Genomic DNA, 21,433 nt, shown 5'->3' with positions numbered 1-21,433 from the left:
CCACGCAGGCTACACAGAAAATGATCCGCGACGATCACAGGTCGACCAAGCTTTCAATTTGTGTTTACCAGGGTGTTGACTTTTGTAACATAAAAATTTGAGCGTCAAGATGACCATTCAGTGTAATAACGAAATTATAAGCGTTTGTATGGGGAAAAAATATCGTATTTGGAGGCACAATTAGGAAAGATTTTTCGATGAAAATTTGTCACTTGAACTCTATTGTGTGGTTTTTGGGTCGCTTTCAAGCGATTTCAAGGAGTTTTAGTTCCAATAGAGGGCGAACCCTTTTACAGTAAACTCTCTTTATTGCAGGCACACACGGGACCGAGTTAGTGTCCTTAATAATGAAGGTCCGTAATAGCGGGAATTTACTTCAGTCAAACGTCTGTAATTTATCAGTTTGCGGGGATTTAGCTGCTGTCCATAATAGCGAGATGTCCGCAAGGTGAGAGTTGACCGTATTCGGACTGTACATGCGCATAATTTTAACAGTTTTAATAGCGTTCGTTCAAAGCAACCTTACCAAATCTAATTTAAATTTTACCACTATACTTTTTCTGAAGGCCTATTTATTAGGTTCTTTAACTCCCCCATGAACCAGTTTGAACTGCTTGCAAATTGCGCTTCGTTTTGTTCACCGCTCAGCCATGAATACCGGGCAAAACAGCTTCGAAGGATTGATGGGCTAACCACTCGAGTAAATTACGTTGATCACGGAACTATTTGTTTTTTCGTTGGCTGAAACCATTTTACGTCACCGGTGAAAGACTGAATTCTATTGGTAAATAGCAAATGGGGAATGTCCCTTCCAAACTCCAATAAAGAATACCAATAGATGAGAATATGATATTGAAAGGGACTTCGGGAAGTCTACATCTCTTTAGATCTCTTGATCATTTCTCAACTGATCAGCTGAGTTAGTTTACACTGATACAACCACTGAATATATTCTAGACCACTGGACCATTTCTGTTCGCTCTTTACATCGTTCAATGACGTTCTTAGACTTAATGTATTTGGCAGTGACTTCCGCTAATGCTTCCGTTCTGCTTTCGTCGATGAAGCAATGACAGCCCGCATTACGGTGGTATAGTCAGTTCAATTCTCAGAAGCTAGCCGTCAATGGAGCCCGCTCCAATTTTTGCTAAGGGACCTGCAGGCCAATATTTTGTTGACCTGGTGAAAGCTTGCGAAGATCATTTCAGTAGAATGTACCCAGAGTGTGTAAATTCAACAGATCATGAAACAATTATGTGCCCTCTTGTTTTTCCATTTGGATATGTCGCTCCGACTGGTCAAGCATCTGGAGCGATACCACTTACTAACATCGAGAAAGACCATATTAATGGAGACACGGCAGAATTGAAAATCTTTCACTTGCTTGAGAAGTTTGGGGAAGAGACTAAGCAGCCGATGTTTGTTCTAACAAAGTTAAAAATGTCAGATTTCATTAAAGATGTCCTTCGACAGAAGTTACCAGCCGATCATCCTATTTTCAGGAGAAATCTCGATGGAGAAATCGACTTTATGATAGTTCATCGGAAAGTTGGTGTCATCCTCATGGAAGTAAAGGCAGCAGAGAAGTTCAGTAAGTCACTTCAAGGTAAATCCCGAAAACAACTTCAAATTGGAGAAGAAATTATTCATGCCCTCTTGGATGCTGATCACAAACCGGAAATCAGCCTTCCTGTTTATAAAGTAATAGCCATGCCGAATGTCAGTGATCCTTGTCGCGAGAATCAAAACTTCGTCAATCTTCGAGAGGCAAATGTGCTCTCTGTTGATGAATTTATCACTTGGTGGAGAATGAACTTTTCCGAGAAGGAATTTGACTGCCAGGAGCAGCGAGCAATACAAAAACTTATTTCAATATTGATTGGCCAGAAGTCTGAAGTCAGCTCCAAAGTGTTCTCAGATATTTTCAAGAAAATTGACAACCAGAACTTTCTAAGAAAGAGCTATGACAAGAGTTACAAGGAAGCTGTAGGCGGATCCGAGGTAGTCCAGAAGACATCTGAGCACTCGGAGCAGGCAATACTAGCAAAGCAGTTTTTGTTCCTCAATCCTGACCAGTTGCGTATATGGAATGGCCCACAGCACATGTTTTTCAATGGCTCCTCTGGAAGTGGTAAAACAATTTTGCTCCAGTTCAAAGCTTTGGAATGTGTTAGAAAGGGAGAGAAGGTGGTTATTATGATTCCATCATCGTTAAATGCACTCTACCGAGACCTTTTCTCACAGAATAGTATCTCCAGTGAACTAGTCCATGTTCTTTCACCTTCAGAGTTCTTTCACGGAAACCATCCCGGAAGCGATGTCACGGCAAAGTTTCACTTCTTCGCCGACGAACTACAAACATTTCAATCCGAAATTCCAGATATCCTAACGCTATTAGAGAAACTTATGACCAGGCTAACAGAGTTTAATTGTTATTGCTGGATTGCATACGACTACATGCAAAGGAATGAAGACGAGATATCTCAGGATGAAACTGGAGGATTATCTAGTGGTGCCAAACTTCAAGAGCAAGCACGAAGACTTTGCAAATCGTACAACGTATTTCATGCTCCTTGCCTAAAAACAGTTGTACGATCGACGTTTGAAATTTACAGCTTCGTTCAAGCCTTTGCCAAGAAGTCTCTTCAAGATTTGCTGCAGAGATTAATGCTGTTGGAGCACATGGAAAAAGAGACAAAGGAAAGTTGGGTAAACTTTGTGGAGCGTTATGATGTCTCAAATCACCTTGGCCATCACGTCTGTGGACCTTCTGTTGCGGTGTATGAGGATTCAGATTTAGATTTAATCACAGGAGTCATAGAGATGGAGGTCAAGAGATGGACGAACCGGGGCCTCCTTCGTCACGTCGCTGTCCTGGTTACAAGCCTTTTCCTTAAAGAAAGGTTGTCTCGTCTTATGGCAATGAAAGAGATCCCAGTTTGTGACATTGGGAGCCAGGAAAATGCAGTTGTCCTCGACTTTGGACATAAAGCTCACTCGTACGAATGGCCAGTTGTTATTGCTGTTTCCTGCTTTGATGATGTAAAGTTCTTTTCTAGCTACATCATGTTTACTCGAGCTGTATCAAGACTAGTTGTGATGACGAGCAGGATGAAATAGGTGGCGAGTAAGCTAAGAGAACGATGAACGTACTCCTCGTGTACGTCAGTTAATGAGTCACCCGGAATGAATTCTAACGTGTAATCTACTGAAATGTTTCAGTGTTTCAACTAAAAATGACTACGTTTGAGTCTCTCAGGTGAGATTAAGTACGAGCTTTGAAGCTTAAAATAGTAGTGACGTATTAGTGCCACGCCGTTGTCTTGTACACTACACGATAATGATACCAAACACTATAGATTGCGTCCAGAGTTTGACTAGCTAAATCGCTGCTTGTGGGTTTGCAAGTGTTGTCTGTTATCGTTTTATTGTTTTGAATAGAGACGTTGTTGCTCTTGTTGTTGCTGACTTCTATGTACTTCAGTCTTGATATGAATTCAAGTTCTCAATTTCGTTTAGAATTAAGGGGCTGTTTACATGGAGGGAGGAAGATCCTAGCTCTAGGAAGATCCTAGAAGGTGGATCATCCTGGCGCCATATGTTTTCTGTATTCAGTTTACATGCAAAAAGTTGTACTTGGCCCTGGTGCTAGGATCTTCCTAGAGATAGGATCTTCCTAGCTGAGAGATAGGAAGATCCTAGTACTAGGAAGATCCTAGCTCCATGTAAAGTACCTTCGCTCGGAAGATCCTAGTACTAGGTCGTACTAGGAACAAAAAAGAACAAAATGGCGGCAGCCAAGCGTTCAGCATCTAAAGGCCGACAATTTTTTTCTTTTCCTTCTCCTCTTGGTAACCACTCCGACCAAAATGTCTACATGTAAACCAAATGAAAAGTTGTTTCGCCTTCTAGGATCTTCCTCCCTCCATGTAAACAGCCCCTAAGTGTCCGAGGCGGCGATGATTGTTCCAAGTGACGGAGACCAATCACACAACCTTCGTGCGTGGATAAAGTATTTCCAGAGTCTCAGATAATCGCAAGTTCCCAATTTACACACGATTTCGATTGTCCCGGGCTCCATTGTCCTTGAGAAGGCTTGCAAGTGCTGGCAAAAGTACACACTTCCTTTCACACCAAATTTGCCAGCCAACTCTGTAAAGTCGCTCGGAGTATTTAAGGGCTAAAGTTCGAAACGTAAGCACTCGAATCTCTTTTCGGTAGCCAAATTACCCTATCAACTCTGTTGAGAAGACTAAACCTAAGTCTGTAGAGGTTATGTAAAGGTCGGTTTACGTATTGTTTTCTTTGGTAAAAAAAAGAAATAAATAAAAAAGGCTCACGCGCATGGGTGTATTGAAATGCTCAACGATGCAAGGTTAAGACCGGATGCGCGATAGTTGATTCGGACTATGTCTTCATCAACCATCACTTATCTTATTGTTATAATACATGTACAATTGAACGTGTAGCCACTTACACAACATGTTTTTTATTTTAATAAGCACAACTAAGTCATAAACACATGAAAAAACTCGTAAGAATAGGCTGAAAACGGAAACCCTAATAATCGATTCGTTTTAAGGCCCATTTAAACGGTTTAGCGATCATTTGTTTCAACACACCTTTAACACTTTGTTGAACCAAGTGTCGGGGGATGTTTGAACAGGTCATTCAACATTGTCGAAAGTGTAAAAAATGTTGAAAGCTTGTTAAAAGCAAATGGAATCAAATTTAAATTGGTTTAAATTTTCATTCCACATTTCCTTTGCTCTCAAAATGATGAATGGCATTGAAGCCGGTCAGGAAAACTCCGTTCGACATTTCCCCAACATCCGTTCAACAAAATGGTCAAATGTTGAAATGAGCTGAACCTCGCGCTTACATACCATTTATCTTACAAAAAATTGTAGGCGAATTATAATGATATTTTACAACCAAAAGTTACAATAGATAATTAAACTTACAACTTGTCGTGTGCGACACGAGAATCTTGAATGACGAGAGTTGCCTACGAGGTTTTGCTTGGCACCAGAGATAGACAGATAGGTTATTAATCAAAAACCTTGCAGCCACAGGCTGAATTACGTCTGATTTGCAATAAAAGATATAAGAATAAATCAGAATACAAAGCTAAAAAACTATAAATCAAGAATTTAAAATAAATAAAATAAAAAAGGACAAAACATATAATTAAAAGAACAATATTACATCGTTGCTTTATAAACATAGTGATAGACAAAAATGAAGTCAAAACGCGTGGCATTCTCAAAATGTTTGTACCTTCGGACTGATGTAACAAAAACATACCTAAATATCCCGACAGTTGACAAATCTGTCTCCCGCGGTTCCTACTTTTTCATAGGCCGGTTAATACGGAGTTAACCCCAGTATTCAGTTCACTGTTCTCCACATTTTTAATAATAATAATAATAATAATAATAATAATAATAATAATAATAACATTTAGTTTATAACACAAATGCTAGTTAGGACGAGCATTAAATTTCACAAAGAAATAATTTTACATTGAACATAAAATGGTGGAAAGGCCACTGGTACCTGAGGGCCTGTTAGCGAGCTAAAGTTTCACTATTCAAGGTGGATTGTATTGTAAAACAGACAGATGTCATAGCGATTGATCTGCGAGCTCTCTGTACACGCTCTGATTTTTATTCTTCTTCATTTTGAACACATTAAAAAGGAATGCAATCTTTCCAGTAGCACGAGTGTTGTCCGCACTTTCATCCGACGTCACACTCAATAATCTATTCTGGGACCGCACATATTCCAGAATTCTGTTCTGCCACGTTGTCGCTTCCTCTCTGCTGGCGTAGTCGATGAACGTTTTGTGCCGAATACTTTTTGGTATGTCGTTGGGTTTCATATCATCGATCTTCACCACAATCAGCGACCCGTCGTCGCGTTGCGCAGATCTGCAAAGAGCCATGTGCATCTCGTCCTTGCAGAAGCCGCTGGATAGGTAGTTGTGAGACATTACCAGAATCACTTTGCGGCTGTTGTACACACTATCCGCCATGTTCTCGAAAAACGCTTTGCCGGGTTTGAAGTCCCGGGAGTGGATGATGTACTTGATGTTGTTCTGATCGAAAACTGGCTGCAGAGATTCCTTGATCCAGTCGTAGTCTTTGGAGCTGTACGAGACGAAGACATCATTTTCGAAATTGTTGTCATGATCTTCTCGGCCATCTGTCGAAGAAAAAGAATGCTTTTTTTTGTTTGTTTTGTTTGTTTCTTTTAACAGCTTTAAAATGGCACTGAGTATAATTTCTCGCGCAGTCAGGAAAAACAAACAAACATGGTGGTGTCAAATACCCAACTGGCCTTTTTAACGACCCCACAATATTTTAGAGTTTAAAAGTGATAGCAACGCGAAAGAAAAACGGGAGCGCGCGCTAAAATCGCCTCCCGCGAGAATGCGAGACCCCCGGTGGAAAAATGACCGTCGCGTTTACCCGTAGGAGGTACATGTAATTTTGAAGTGGTTTCGCGTGTTTCGCTCTCTTTACGTGATCCTCAGAAAAATAAGAAGCTATTCATAGTCTAGCTTAACAAGACTTTCTTTAAATCTAATATTTTAAACCTACTTTACCTACTTTAACTTTCTAGAAACGAAGCTTTTCCAAGATTTTTTATCAAGTTCAGGTCAGTTCAGGTCTCTTTTTAAGGCAGCAAATGAAAATACGTAAAGTTCTCAAGAGAGAAGACCCTGAAACCATATCCATTCAGCAGTACTTCCCTGTAAGGCTAAATAACGGAGTTTATCCCCCTCGCATGGTTAGCTGAATCATAAGTGGATTCAAGTAACCTGGTAAATCATTCCAACGAGGAATGCGAAGCGAAGATAAAAAAGAATAGCGAATGAACCCCTTAAGGGTACAGAGGAGCAATTGTTAGCAACCCCGCTTATGAGTTTCTGCAACTTGAGCCTATTCGCTCGGGGGACTGGTTAGACCGGAAGTGTTCTAGACACCCATGTGCTCTTTGCATGGGGGGTTGGAGAGGTCCAGTGGGGGAAATTTCCATAAAGTCACTTACATTTCTGAGCTAGTTTGGCCATTCTCTTCTTCCGCTTGAACCGCCGACATATAAGGAAGATCACCCCTACCAGCGTCAAGACCAGCGCCAATGTCACAAAAATAAGGACCACTATCATCCACACTTCCATTCCGCTGTCACCTTTGTCTGTGGAATCAAACGCAAGACCATTCATTTCTGGATATTGCCCGTTTTCGTGCGGCGTTTAGATTTTAAACATTTTGGGTCAGTTATTAAAAGACAGTTTAGACGGTGTTTAACAAAACCACGTTCTAAGCCATTTTCAATTTTGCCAACAGTCAAATCTAAACATCGTCTCCCGCTGACGGTAACAAGAAGTCTTGCATCCCAGACTAGAAAAAATATTTATCTACGTAAAATAAATCACTTATAAACAGATTTGGAGGCCCACTGATTGTCTTAAGCCGCGGCCTAAGTTAGACTCTGTTTAAATAACTGGCCCTTTGTGTCGACTTTTTAAACAACGTCTTAAGAGGATTTATAACACTGGCACGTGTAAAATTACTCGGACGTAGACTCGTTTACTTTACAACATTTCAAACCATTCATTTGTACCCTCCACATTCACATTGCCTCAATTGCCACCATAATTACCAGGGCCGTACCTAGGAAGGGGGGGGGGGGGGGGAGCAAAGTCCACACACCCATCCACAGGGGTCTCCAGTATACAGACAGGGATTTTTGTTTTTAACCCTACACAGAAAGGTATTGCCTTCAAGACCTTTAAAGAAATCAAAACACACTGATGCTTTTTGTCTTAAATTTTCACGATCTATTATGGGGTAAACACCTTGTTTAGCTCGAAATCGCCTCCAAGGTCTCTGCTGCACAATGATGATTTATATACCATCTTAAACTCAAGCTATACTGTGAACAGCAGATCATCCAAATCCGCTACAAATTCTTGGGAGTAGCACAGGCCTTTAAAAACCAATTTACGCTGAATTTAGCTCTTGAAAAACCTACTCGTGTCAGCAACGACAACAACAACACTTTATTAAAACCTTCAGTTACAAGCTGGTTATATACCTACCCGCAAACAGCTGACGCTAGTCAAGGCTGGTAGGTATGTCTATACTAAACTAAATACAAATAAATTTGGTGTTTACAAATTGACTAAAATAAAAGTTAAATAAGTAGTAAACAAACAAGTGACGCAAAAAGGATTCGCTAGCAGATAGAAATTTTAAAAAGGATTGTTACAAATTTATAAGCCTTTCATGTTTTCAAGAATTGAAGAAGGTGTAAGGTAAGCATTTTTCAGCTAGATTTTAAAAGGCTAAAACATGCGCGAGGGAGTCGCGTAGGCTTGTCACTCTTTATTTACACAATTCTGAACCACAGGCGGCCCAAATTACAAAATCATTATTTTCACAAGAAAACTTGTACTGGTCTTTGCTTCAAAAGATTTTTCAAAATAATTATTTGGAATTCACATTAAAGGGAGATTTTTTTCAGTCAATCAGTCGATTTTCTTGTGATTTTGGACCAATATAGCTACAAGAAATAGCTCAGCAAGCTCACACACTATGTTAGAAAACAAATCAGTTTTCCTGGCGGGGGCTGCCAGCTGCCCCCTCTGCCCCCTGCTATGTACGGCCCTGATTACCCACGACTCAGTCAACTGGTATTATTTCGGCCCGTATTTTTCGGCTTAATACTTTAATTCCAGCACATTTTGGACTCTAAACAACTAAAATCCCATGATGTACATGTTAGGTCTCATAAAATAGACTTTTTTTTATAAATGACACCAGATTTATTTTTTAGCTGCATGTTAATTAGCCCTAATAAACTCATTTAAGAATAAAAATTCTATAATTAAATTTACACATGCTAATGAGGCTATTAAGTAGGGCTTAATAATCATGAAACTAAAATAATGATTTATCAGCTGCCATTTATGACAAAGGTCTACAGGATAATATATTTCTACATACCCTTTACTTCAAGTGTTATGTCATCACGTGCACGTCCCTTATCAGTTTCTACAACACAGCTGTAGTTCCCTTCATCACCATAACCAACATCAAAGATGGTAAGCCGCATGTGCACTTTGGGTGTTGTCCTATCATATTGGTGGGTGAACCTCTTGCTAACGTTGTAGCGGCGACTTGACATATTAATATTATTTCCATTCAATTCCCAAAACAGGTGAGTATCGAACTTGTCCTTAACTTGTTCACCAAGACAGACTAGTGATACATCTTCGCCGGGTTCAACAGTGTATTTTGTTTTCTCTGCTGTCACTGTGGGTTTAAAATCTTTTAGGCCAGCTAAAAGTCAAACAAAGTAGTGTGATGAACAGTAACATGATTTAAGGAATCTTTGGATTCATAAATGTGCCCACAATATGTGCAAAGGGCCTTTAACTGACATAATTTTGTCTATTAAAGGCCCACTGCACACGTTGTCAAAACATCTATGAATCCACAGATTCTTTAAATCATATTTAAGTGTTTCCCCTGATAGAGACCAGAGTTCAATCTTTCATCTTTCATGGGAAATAGTAATCTAAAATCTATTTTAAAACAGACGCCATGACATAGGCTCAATGTGAGAGTTGCACAGTCCCCCAGTAATGGGCTCCTGCCCACCATAGAGGAACAGCGACTCACCCCACCCCAGAGAGAAAAAGTTCAACTCTACTCCTACAGCACTGAGGCAATTACTTCCACCCTTAGGGATTATTACTTCACCTCAACATCCCCTGGAAGTAGTGGTTCAACCCTATTTCTAAAGATTAGAGGAATAGCAACACCTCCACAACATTGAGGTATAACCTCACCCTCAGGGGGAATGGATAGGCATTTCCCCAACTTTGGAGGGTATAAGTTCACCTAACCCTCAGGGACAGAGGCTAAACCCTACCCCTAGGGAGCAGGGGCATTAGCCCAGCCCTTAGGAAACGGAAGTCAGCCTCACCCCAAGGAATTAAGTATATTACCCCTATTCCAGCGACCTCGTTCCCAGGCCTTTTTTCATTAAAAATTGAGAGGGGCGGAAAAAAGACCCTGGCATCGGCTGGTCATGTGACCATTAAACACCAAAAATCTTGGGTGTAGTAAATTGGCGATTACTAGATTATGCCTAATGTTGATATTGACTGGCACTTCACTCTAGGCTAAATAAATTAACGCCTGTGATGTAGGTTACATCGAGGCTCAAATCTTGCCCAATATTATCGAGCAAGATAGCGGTATTCGTAGTCATTGGGTTGGCTTCTAAACCATCATAAGTTTCCTTCTTTCAGTTTCTTCCAGTCTTCAAGTGAGAAGTTTTAAAACGGCATAGATGCTATTGCTGTTCTCCCAAATGGTTCCAGTTCCAGTTCCTACATGACTTAATTCTTTCCTGTTTACGCAAAATTCGAACCTCAATGTAGCCTGCATAACTCGCACATTTAGCTGATCACCAGTGCGAAGTGCCAATCAATGCCAACACTATGCATAAATTTATCTAGTCACCGCTAATTTATTACACCCAAGATTTTCGGGTGTCTGTTGGTCACGTAACCAGCTGATACCAGGGTCTTTTTTATGCCCCTCCCAATTTTCAAGGGGAAATCCATGGAAACGAGGCTGCTTTGCCAGCCTAGCTACTGAACAGAAGCAGAACTGCATAACTCCACCCTTAGGAAGCAAAAGTTCCCCCAATGGGGCAGAGGCCTATAAGGACCCTTACAGAGAATACTTTCAACCCCTATGGCTCCGTGGGTGCAGTGGTAATAGCCCTTATATTATTACCCCTAGGAAACAAAGATTTAACCCTAAACTCCAGGGAAGATAGACATGGCTCCATCCTTAGGAAAAGGCCCCAGAGGGGTACTCCAGGTTAAAAGTGACGGGGAGGTGCAAATGGCGTCATAAATTAACACCCCACAAAAATCCCTCGGAATTGAAGCAAAAGCCAAAAAAATCCCCTAAACCAAAAAATGCTGAATTTGCAAACTGAAAAAACACTCAGAAAAGACTTACATCTGCTTAACATACCTAGCCATAACATTTTTTTTACTGCAAATCTTCCCATTTTTTTTTGAATACCCAAAAAAATCCCTGATAAAATGAAACTATTCAACAAAAATACTTAAGGCAAAATTTTTCGACCACAAAAAAATCCTGAAATCGTGAATTTCAAACCCTGAAAATCCTTCGAACTTCCCCATCACTTTTAACCCAGAGTATATAAACCGCACGATTCAAGGCAATCAGGGTTAATAATAATCCTACATGTAATATACCATGGGAGAGAGATTCAACTGCAATCATCACCTTCAGCTTGGACTGTTATAGGATACTTGTCCACTCCAACAGGATTCGTAGCAACACAATAGTACTTGCCGCTGTCCTCCATTTGGATGTTAAAAATGGTCAATTTAGAAGAGGCATAAAATGGACCATCATCTTCACTTGGTATTGGGCTTTCTCGATATCTATGATCTTGGTTTATGTCACTAATATTTTTGTCTTCCTTCATCCAGAGGATTCCTGGTTTTGGCCATCCCTCTGCGTCACACTGAAGACTGCAGTTTTCATTGACCGTGCGGAAGACTGGACTGCGAACTCCACTATTCCTTGCCTTTGGCATTGCTAATAAATTACAGACAAAATAGATTAACTGATAATTTGTTACTTGATAGATTCACATATTTTTTTATTTGATAGTCTTCCAAAAGTTATGCTAGTTTTTTTGCAGAGAGGGAGTGCAATTGATCATGTAAAGCTCTAGCTAGCTTGTATCTTCCCACATGACATCAGCTAGAATTTAAGTACTATTAATAATTGCTAATTAATTACTAATTGCCTCAAAACCAATACTAATTAACATTTCTCCAAAACATAATCAAGTTAAGATCAAATTTATTTGCATGTACTTACAAGCAAGGTGCACTACCACAGAATTGTCATCATGATCACAGCTACCACCATAAATGCAAAAATACTCTCCTTCATCTTGAGAAGTAAAATTTTTCAGCTCAAAGCTTGACCAGAAAGAAGTATTACTTATATTTCTCGGTTGAATTTCCTTTTTGTTCCTACACCATTGAAACCTTGCCCCACTGGAATTTGATGAAGTCACTGTGCAGTTAAACAGGACAGACTGGTTCCTGTACTTGATGATCTGGTTTTTTGTAGGACTGATTATTTTGACAGTATAAGCCTCCACCATTTGTGTCAAACCTTGAAAAAAAAAAAAGGAATATCAAGTAAATCACAGCGAGCTATGGCACTGTCCTGTCTCAATGGTGCTTAACAATATTAACCTTGAATTATTAGCCCTAATATATAATCTGTACAGTTCCAGAAAAAATCCATACCCACCCGGCCCATGGAGGGTCATCGGAAATTCCAAGGGGGATGGGGATCTTAAAAGGCAAAATTTTAGAAGAAAAGTATAAAGTTAAACTGGAATTTTCCAGGGTTTCACTGAGGGGTGCAAAGAAACCTTGCCTGGCATGGGGGGAGTATGGATATTTTCTGGGACCATGCACATTAATAATGTCTCTGCTCATAAATGTTTTTATAAATGCAGCTACAATCAGAAAGCCCTGTTATACAAGAAGAAGAAGAATGCTGAGAAGCATAATTGGAATATATCCAGTCAGAGGCCGGTTAGGTGCCGGTGATATAGAAAATTCCCCTCTATGGAGGGGGCTATGCAGATAATTTTAAAGGCACTTATAAATCTGTAAGTTAGGGTGAATGTGATCCCCCAACATGAAATATCTTTAATTGATTATTAATCTTGTTTTTTGAACCAAGGTTTCCCAACTGTTGCTAATAATATACAGTGTATGATAAATGTTTGGACAATTAGGAAATGAGAATTTGTATTTTGATACTGAATCAGTTGAAGGGTGCATGAAAACTGAAAAAAGTTCTATAATTCAGTTTTCAGTGGTACAATTCCAAATATAATGTTTCTAAAACAAGATCCAGTTCGGGCCTGCGACAAAAAGGCCCCAAAATCTGATCTGCAGACAAACTGACTTTCCTCTAACAATTAAAGGCCTCTCCAAGGGCTAATAGCTGTTATAATAATAAGAGTTTTAACTTGTTTAAGCCTGTTTTTATTGTCATTTATAGCTCTGGGCATCTCCGCCCCCTCCAAACATGTACAAGGTAATTGAATATATACATTGTAACATAATTATAAGCATGCATGTCGGGTCACAGTTGCAGCTGGTTTAAATTTATTAATGTTGGTTTCTCAGTCTGATTTGTCAGCCCGACAGTATTGGTCAGTGTGAATCGTTTGACTGGGGATTGTGTATTTTAATTGACATCTGATTTAAGGCCAGTCAATAAATTAAATGAAAGTTAGCCTGATTAAGATTTTTACCAAGTCAGGTTGATACTAAAAAAACCCCACCACATCTAGCCTCCCAGTCGTTTTTAGGGGACTCGTATTACCTCCTAATACGAGTCCCCTAAAAACGACTGCGTGGGAGGCTATTCAGAAATATCGAAATCAGGTGCGAGTCTTACACTAAATTTGGCACCCAGTACTGTACGTGTTTGCTGTCATGCTTTTGAATTGGAAATATTTAGTTGACTATCAAAATATAAGCTTAAAAATGTTGTGTTTTGTTGTTGACACAGCATCTACAATGTAAACATTTACTTATTTCTTCATTGCGACAAGGTGTTTCGGGGTGATCAACATTTATGTGAGAACCTGTTGTGAGAGTGAATTAAAACGTGGTGTGATTGTGAACTTAATAATAATATGGCTGCATATAATAAATATATTGACCATGCATATAATTTTAAATAATTATGCGTTTTGTAACTCAAGTTTTAGATGCAGTTGTTAAGTTGAGCATATAGTTAATTCTGAGAAAAGAACAATAATACGAATTTTACGATTATTTGCTTGCTTCTTCAAACAACCATTTCGTAGTGAAGTTAAATCCAGTTTAAAGCTCAGAATTCCGTTTATGATTTCTCATGTGATGCACACTATTAATGGTCCGTTCACATGCAAATGCTCACCTGCACAAAAGATCATCATTACTAGAGTTATCCTAAAAACGCGCCGATCAGAAAGCGCTTCCATCGCCAAAACACTAACGAAATTACAAAGCAGTTGTTTCGTCGAGGCTAAGGTCTCAAAAGTGAAGTGTTTATCACACCACGAATCTCATGAGTCGAGCCATGTGGATTTAAGGAATTTTCTTTCTATTTGCGATGGAAGTTGCGTGTTGAAAAACCTTCTGCCAGACTTGACAATGAGTTGATCGAACTTCGGCCAGACGGCCACAACTTGAAAACAGGAAGTTGTTTCTCAACAAAACAACCGGAAAAGCGAGACAAAGGGATTGGGACGAAAAAGAAAGAACGCGGAACGGCGAAGGATGAATGGAGACGCCAAAGGAAAAATTTGTAAATGATAGATTCTCTGTAGCCTTCGTCGCCAGTAGACGACTTTTTGATCGCGTCACGCAATCCAAGGAGGAGCGTAACTGTTGAGTGCAAAGAATACCTGCGTCTGCGTTGTGGACCGAAGCTATAAAATTGTTTTACCGGTTTGAAGAGTCCGCCCACGATCATGCTGTGTTCTTATTACCTCTTATGTGGGTATCGCGATATAACGGAAGTGGCAGGCAAGGGACTCCTCTAGAAAAAATGCCTTCGTCCGTTAAAAGTGTGAAAAACCACCAAAATCTTCCTTATATCGGGTTCGCGTTTTGGCTAACAAAGTCTGTGAAAAAATTAAATCTCGGATAAGCACTGTGGTAATAATAATAATAATAATAATAATAATAATAATAATAATAATAATATTTATTTATTTATTTATTTATTTATCTATTTATTCATTTATATGGCGCAAATTTAACTATACAGATTTCAAATGCGCCTCACATATATAAGCTGTATATAATACTAATGAATAATGACAATAGGAAAATCAAATCCAAATTAACTTGGGTTTTTTTTTTTCTTTTTTTTTTTTTTCAAATTTACTTGGTAGTGACCGTTCGTTCTGTGGATCCGACTACAGTCAAACCTGTATTAAGCGGACACCCTCTATTAAGCGGGCATCAGCACAAGTCCCATCTTATTTTCCACGTTATTCAATCAGAAAAGCCAGAGAATCTTTTCTTATAGATTTAGCGGGGATCTTGGAACCCCAGGGTTTGAATAGACGTGATGAATTGTCTTTTTTTATTTTATTTTACTTAATTTCTTATCTTTTGGTACCACCTTGTAAACGTCGTTTCCGCCGCTCCTATGTATTGCAACATCCTCCATAATATAATACTAGTGTAATTTCATTTCTATACTAGTAACATCTAAACCTGAAGAAGGCTGGTTTGGCCAGCCGAAACATTGTGTTTAAAATATATTACGTTGTGTCAGCCTTGCAGTACTCTTTCAATGGACTTCTCATCGTCCATTTAACTTTGTCGGCAAAAAATCTTTCTAGAGACTTACCAAACAGGAAATGCTATCTCTGTTGTCGGCCTGATTAATAAAAAGTGATTAAATTAAGTAATATGTGACCTCACCGACAAAACATCTGTGTGGCAAACAGGAAATTCGTAAATCCAGGTAGTTGGTAAAACTAACTGCATACTACAAATCCTTCCTTCATCAATTTCTGTCTCAACCAGATACATGAAAACGTGCCCCCTTGTAAAATGTACTTGCAGGCAGCTCCTGCCCTACCAGCAATGGTTTCTCCACCGTAACCTCGTTCCCAGGGCCTTTTCGCCCTGGGAACGAGGTTGTGTCAACCAGTCCCTACGCTACGAAAGAGACAGAAAATCCCTTTCGTAGCGTAACGACCGCTGGAGAAATCACTGCTCGCAGGGTAGGTAGCTCCAAACCGAACCCCCCCTCCCCCTCCCCCTTTCCAGTAATTTTTACTTTTCCTGATTTTGTTGAGCGTTTTAAAAACTTGGATAACCACATTGCATGAGCTTTCATTTGGAACTGGTGCCCATTTATTTCCATAAGATATGTGATTTCGTTGGGTGTTCGGTAGGTTTTTCTGCTGGTGAATAAACCCGACCTGGTTTTTAGTCTGCCGAACACAGGAATGGTATATGTATTTGACCCTTTCCAGGCCTTTTAATATTGAGGAGTATTCATGTGACCCTTTTGGAATCTGTTTTCAGCGGACACCCCAGTGTATTAAGCGGACACACAGTTTTAACTGTATCTCATATATGCCGTACTCAGACGTAGTTAATCGAGAATTTCAGGCGCGTAGGAGGGGGGGTTCGAGGGGTTCGAACGAACCCCCTTTGAAGATCAATAATGGCGGAATTAAATAAAGTTCCTGTGGTCGAAATACATCAATCAAAACAAAAAATAGAGATATAAACCCGTTCTTTAATGGCTTATCCTCAATAAAAACAAAAATTGTCAAGAACCCTTGGAGATTAAAAATTTTAAGGGTCTGTATACTGCTTGGGCTAGTTTCCTCTGTCAGTTAAAGAAAGCCAGGTCAATTTTCAGCAGCTCACTGATTTGGTGGATCTCTATCAAGATGACCTACCCTCTCCACAACTATTTTCCTCCGAATGTGAATGTGAACGTTCCATAAGCACAATGAGGAGGTTGAACAACTACATGAGGTGTACCATGGGAGAGAGTAGGCTGTCCGCCCTGGCTCTCAGTAATGCATACCAAATATGATATGCCTGTCAATATTGACGAGACAGTCAATCTGTTCGAAGGCATACAAATGAAAATGATGCAGTTTACCAGCTTGGTGTATGACTATCAGCAGATCGGATCGCTAGAACTTGACAGGGCACGGAATGTACATTGAACTTTCTTGTGTAAGTTGAAACAATAATGCCGTCGAAATGCTGTATGTAGCTTAAAAAGCTGCTGTAAAACAAAGTTGTTATTTGCCTAAACTGAAATGGGTCTCAAAATGCAGGAAATGAGGTTTCTGGGAACCTAGATTTTCAAACCGTTCCGCGGGAGCATGCCCCCGGACCCCCTAGTAAGAGCGCCTCCGGCGCTCAGAAGATTTGGGCTCAACGAACACCCCCATCAAAACCTCAGCTACGCGCCTGAATTTATTGTCTTTGCCAATGAATGTTTACCTGTCATAGACTCATGTCGATCCCCCGGGATGGACAATATAGAAAAATGCCCGGCTAATGCCCGGATGGGGAGGGGGGGGGGGGGGGGGAAATTGGGCAATGCGAATCAATTATCAATCCGAAAACGCTAGGCCTTAAATTTCCCATATCACGAAAGTTCGAGGTAAAAAATCCCTTCAGAAAATTGTAGGGGATAACTGGCCTTCCGAATAGATCATTTAATTTACCGAAACGACCCTGAGATTTACAATGAAATAGCACTGGTTTACATTTGTATTATAAAATCCATCACCGATATTGGCCACGGTTGCGATTCTCCCGTTCTGTGTTAGCGGAAAATTACATGTCATTGAATGACCACTTATTCCATATTGAATATTGTCAACAGAAAGACAAGGAAACTGCGCAAATGGATGTACCAAAAGAGTTGCTCTATCACTGATACATGCCCCCAGAGCCATGTCTTGGCAGGAAGTTGTATCTTAACCAGATATTTTCTAATGAGTCGAAAAGATCTGGGTGAGAGATATTTTCATGCGTGCTCGCGCTCCGGTCTGACGCCCCAAGCGGTATAGAGAAGGGAACCGTGCCCGCGCAACGCGAGGGGAGCGTGGAAGGGAAGGAAAAGGAAGCTCCTTGACCCTCTCCTTTGCACTTCGTCGCGCGCGCACGATTTGCCCTCTTTTCTCCCCTTTTTCCCCTTTTCTAGCGCCTTGCATGCAAACTATGGCTGTGGCTAAAACTGTTGATCTAAACAGTGAGACATTTGAACTGCGGGTGAAAGGATGAATAAGTGAATGTATGGCCACCGCAACTTATGCGGTTGCGAAAAGAAAGCCAGATAATATTATTGGAAAGACGTTCCCTTCCTAAATTTTGTTTCATTGTTTTTTTATTCGGCTCATTATATTGAACTGACATAGATTTTAATTCGATATAATTTCTTGATATTCCCAATGTCCATCCAGCGGGTTCAAATATTTCAGAGTCTTCTCTTCCCGAATGATCTTCAGATTTCCCGTCCCCCACTTTTACATAGGTATTGTTTCTTCTTGTTGTCTTATTTGCAGCCATCCATTATGCCCAGTCACCATGGTTTCTTCGTTATTGATGACTCGTGTATGTTTGAACGCCCTAATTAAAATAGAAGAATGTTTGAATGTCTTTAGGCTGTCCACGGCCGTTGGAATCCGCTTTCGGTTTCATGAACGCCTGAAGGAATTCCTGTTTTCAGTGACTTGGAGGTAAAAGGAGATTCAAATCCGCGGCCTGTCCTTTCCGTCAACGCGAAAGAAGTATTTGTCGCTTGCAGGGGAGTTTACCAATTTCTGTTGAGACAATAAATTCAATCGAAAGCATGAAGTGGAAATGTATCCTGAATACCGATTAATTCAGTGCTCTCCTTTACGTTGCTACCCCTAAATATGAGTAATCTATTCAAAAAAAGTTCCTTTCTGGGCATCTGAAGCATGGTTGAAGTCTCGAAACAACAGCAATCAAGTGTCGTTTGTTTCCATTATGCTGAAAAAATCCAAATCCCAATCTTTCCAGTGAGGAGAGACTCGCGAGCAGTCTAAAGGCTTTTAAATCGCAAATAAAAAGGCGTGATCTATCGATCGAGCTTTCTACAAGATGGATACAAGGGCTCCCATCTATGCAATTCTTAGTTTTTGTAACAGACATTGTAATTATTTATGAAAATTCTTACATTGTTTTTTATGCGGTTATCTCATAGTCACTCAATTGTAAGTTAGGTGACCGCTACTTTTAGACACGTTAATGATCTGAGAGCGATTGCTGGCAATTACAAGATGATCTTCATAGCTTGGAAAAATGGGAATCCGACTGGCGTGTAGAATTTAATCCAAGCAAGTGCAACGTTATACGGGTGAGGTGCAGACGTACACCCTTCAAATTTCAGTACAAACTTCATGGTAAGGTCCTCGAAACTGTTGATACTACTAAATATTTAGGGATCTACCTCTCGCATGATTTACGCTGGGATGACCACGTAAATGAAATTACCACCAAAGCAAACAAGACTCTGAACTTTCTACGCCGCAATCTCCGCACTTGCTCGGCCAAATCCAAAGAACGAGCATACAAAGCCCTAGTTAGACTGATTGTTGAATACAGTGCCACTGTCTGGGACCCTTACGCAACTAAGAACATACAACAGGTCGAAATGATTCAACGCCGAGCAGCTCGTTGGGTATTTGGGCGCTACAACAGATTAGACATCCGACGCACGTCTCTGTATGCTGTACAAACAGAATAACGGGTTAGCCACTTACGAATGGGACAAGCTTAAAAAAAAACATAAGATTAGAATGGACACCAGGCTTTCGCCTCTTAGTCACCGATTTGAGCAGTCACGTTGTACATGTGATTATTACAAGAACACTTTTTACCTTAGGACAATTGCGCAGTGGAACAATCTCCCACCAGAATTTCTAATATCTACTTCGCCATGTTCATTTAGGCAATCTTTGTGTGATCTTACATATTAGTACTTTTATGTTATTGTTTTATTCATTGTTGTAGTCTTTATTACAGTTTAAAGCAGTCTGCAATACTCTGTTAAGAGTGAAGACTTAATTGGTAAATATATAAATAAATAAATAAATAAATAAATAAATAAATAAATAAATAAATAAATAAACAACGTTAATTCATTCATGCATTCGTTCATTCATTCATTCATTCATTCATTCATTCATTCGTTCGTTCGTTCGTTCGTTCGTTCGTTCGTTTATTCGTTCGTGCCTTCGTTCATTCATTCATTCATTCATTCATTCATGCATCCGATGCATCTCATTAAGGGGACCTAGGATATTTTCCCAAGGGATCAGGATGAATAGTACGATTGGTACCAATAGAGTGACTTGGCATTCCATTGGTACACCATTGGTGAAATGAATCTCATTAAGGGGACTTGGACTATTTTCCTAATAGATCGCGATGATTACGGTAGGATTCTGGTCATCCATTGGTACCAATGGTGCGATTGGTACCAATAGAGTGACTAGGCATTCCATTGGCACGCCATTTAAGAAAAGCATCTCATTAAAGGGACTTAGACTATTTTCCTAATAGATCGGGTTGACTACGGTGGGATTCCGGTCGTCCCTCGGTACCAATGGTATGATTGGTATCAATAGAGTGACTTGGCATGCCATTGGTACACCATTTGCAAAAAACATCTCATTAAGGGGACTTAGACTATTTTCCTAATAGATCGGGCTGGTTAAGGTGGGATTCCGGTCGTCCATTGTTACCAATGGTACGATTGGTACCGTTGGAGTGACTTGGAATTCCATTGGTACACCATTGGTGAAATGCATCTCATTAAGGGGACTTAGGCTATTTTCCTAATGAATCGGGTTGAGTACGTTGGGATTCCGCTCGTCCATTGGTACCAATGGTACGATTGGTACCAATAGAGTGACTTGGCATTCCATTGGTACACCATTGGTGAAATGCATCTCATTAAGGGACTTAGACTATTTCCGCTAGAGATCGGATTAAGTACGTTGGGATTCCGCTCGTCCATTGGTGCCAATGGTACTATTGGTACCAATGGAGTGACTTGGCATTCCATTGATACACCATTGGAGAAATGTATTTCATTAAGGGGACTTAGACTATTTTCGCTACGGAGCGGTTTGAGCACAGTGGGATTGCGGTGGCCAATTGGTACCAATAGAGTGACTTGGCATTCCACTGGTACACCATTGGTGAGATACATCTCATTAAGGGGACTTAGACTATTTTTGCTACGGATTGGTTTGAGTACAGTGGGATGCCGGTCGTCCATTGGTACCAATGGTACAATTGGTACCAATGGAGTGACTTGGCATTCCATTGGTACACCATTGGTGAAATGCATCTCATTATGTTAAAACGCAAATCAGCTTTCCTGTTCATAAAGTAAAAGCCATGCCGAATGTCAGTGATCCTTGTCGCGAGAATCAAAACTTCGTCAATCTTCGAGAGGCAAATGTGCTCTCTGTTGATGAATTTATCACTTGGTGGAGAATGAACTTTTCCGAGAAGGAATTTGACTGCCAGGAACAGCGAGTAATACAAAAACGTATTTCAATATTTGTTGGCCAGAAGTCTGAAGTCAGCTCCAAAGTATTCTCAGATGTTTTCAAGAAAATTGACAACCAGAGCTTTCTAAGAAAGAGCTATGACAAGACTTCCAAGCAAGCTGTAGATGGATCCGAAGTAGTCCAGAAGACATCAAAGCGCTCGAAGCAGGCAATACTAGCAAAGCAGCTTCTG

The 21,433-nt window shown here is 40.1% G+C and overlaps 2 protein-coding genes across 4 annotated transcripts; one reads left to right on the top strand and one right to left on the bottom strand.

Moving 5' to 3' along the window:
• Nucleotides 1–799: 799 nt before the first annotated feature.
• Nucleotides 800–3,761, top strand: LOC146466920 (uncharacterized). Its single transcript, XM_085126720.1, has one exon. It carries the CDS (start codon nucleotides 1,126–1,128, stop codon nucleotides 3,118–3,120), a length of 1,995 nt encoding a protein of 664 aa, XP_084982846.1. The 5' UTR covers nucleotides 800–1,125; the 3' UTR covers nucleotides 3,121–3,761.
• A 708-nt stretch (nucleotides 3,762–4,469) lies between these two features.
• Nucleotides 4,470–15,745, bottom strand: LOC146466919 (uncharacterized). 3 transcript variants are annotated; one of them, XM_085126723.1, is made up of 6 exons: nucleotides 15,593–15,745; nucleotides 11,955–12,257; nucleotides 11,349–11,666; nucleotides 9,018–9,353; nucleotides 7,057–7,203; nucleotides 4,470–6,207 (listed from the first exon to the last, which is right to left on the bottom strand). In XM_085126723.1, exons 2-6 carry the CDS (start codon nucleotides 12,244–12,246, stop codon nucleotides 5,627–5,629), a joined length of 1,674 nt encoding a protein of 557 aa, XP_084982849.1. In that variant the 5' UTR covers nucleotides 12,247–12,257; nucleotides 15,593–15,745; the 3' UTR covers nucleotides 4,470–5,626. The 3 variants fall into 3 exon arrangements, with proteins under 3 accessions (XP_084982849.1, XP_084982847.1, XP_084982848.1); XM_085126721.1 differs by lacking the exon at nucleotides 15,593–15,745 and adding an exon at nucleotides 14,073–14,574; XM_085126722.1 differs by lacking the exon at nucleotides 15,593–15,745 and adding an exon at nucleotides 13,702–13,776.
• Between the last annotated feature and the right edge of the window lie 5,688 nt (nucleotides 15,746–21,433).

The sequence above is a fragment of the Pavona decussata genome, unplaced genomic scaffold (assembly GCF_977016875.1).
Source record: "Pavona decussata unplaced genomic scaffold, jaPavDecu1.1 SCAFFOLD_140, whole genome shotgun sequence".
Classification (NCBI taxonomy): domain Eukaryota; kingdom Metazoa; phylum Cnidaria; class Anthozoa; order Scleractinia; family Agariciidae; genus Pavona; species Pavona decussata.
Note: the sequence above shows the minus strand (reverse complement) of the source record. Positions and strands in the feature narration are given on the sequence as shown.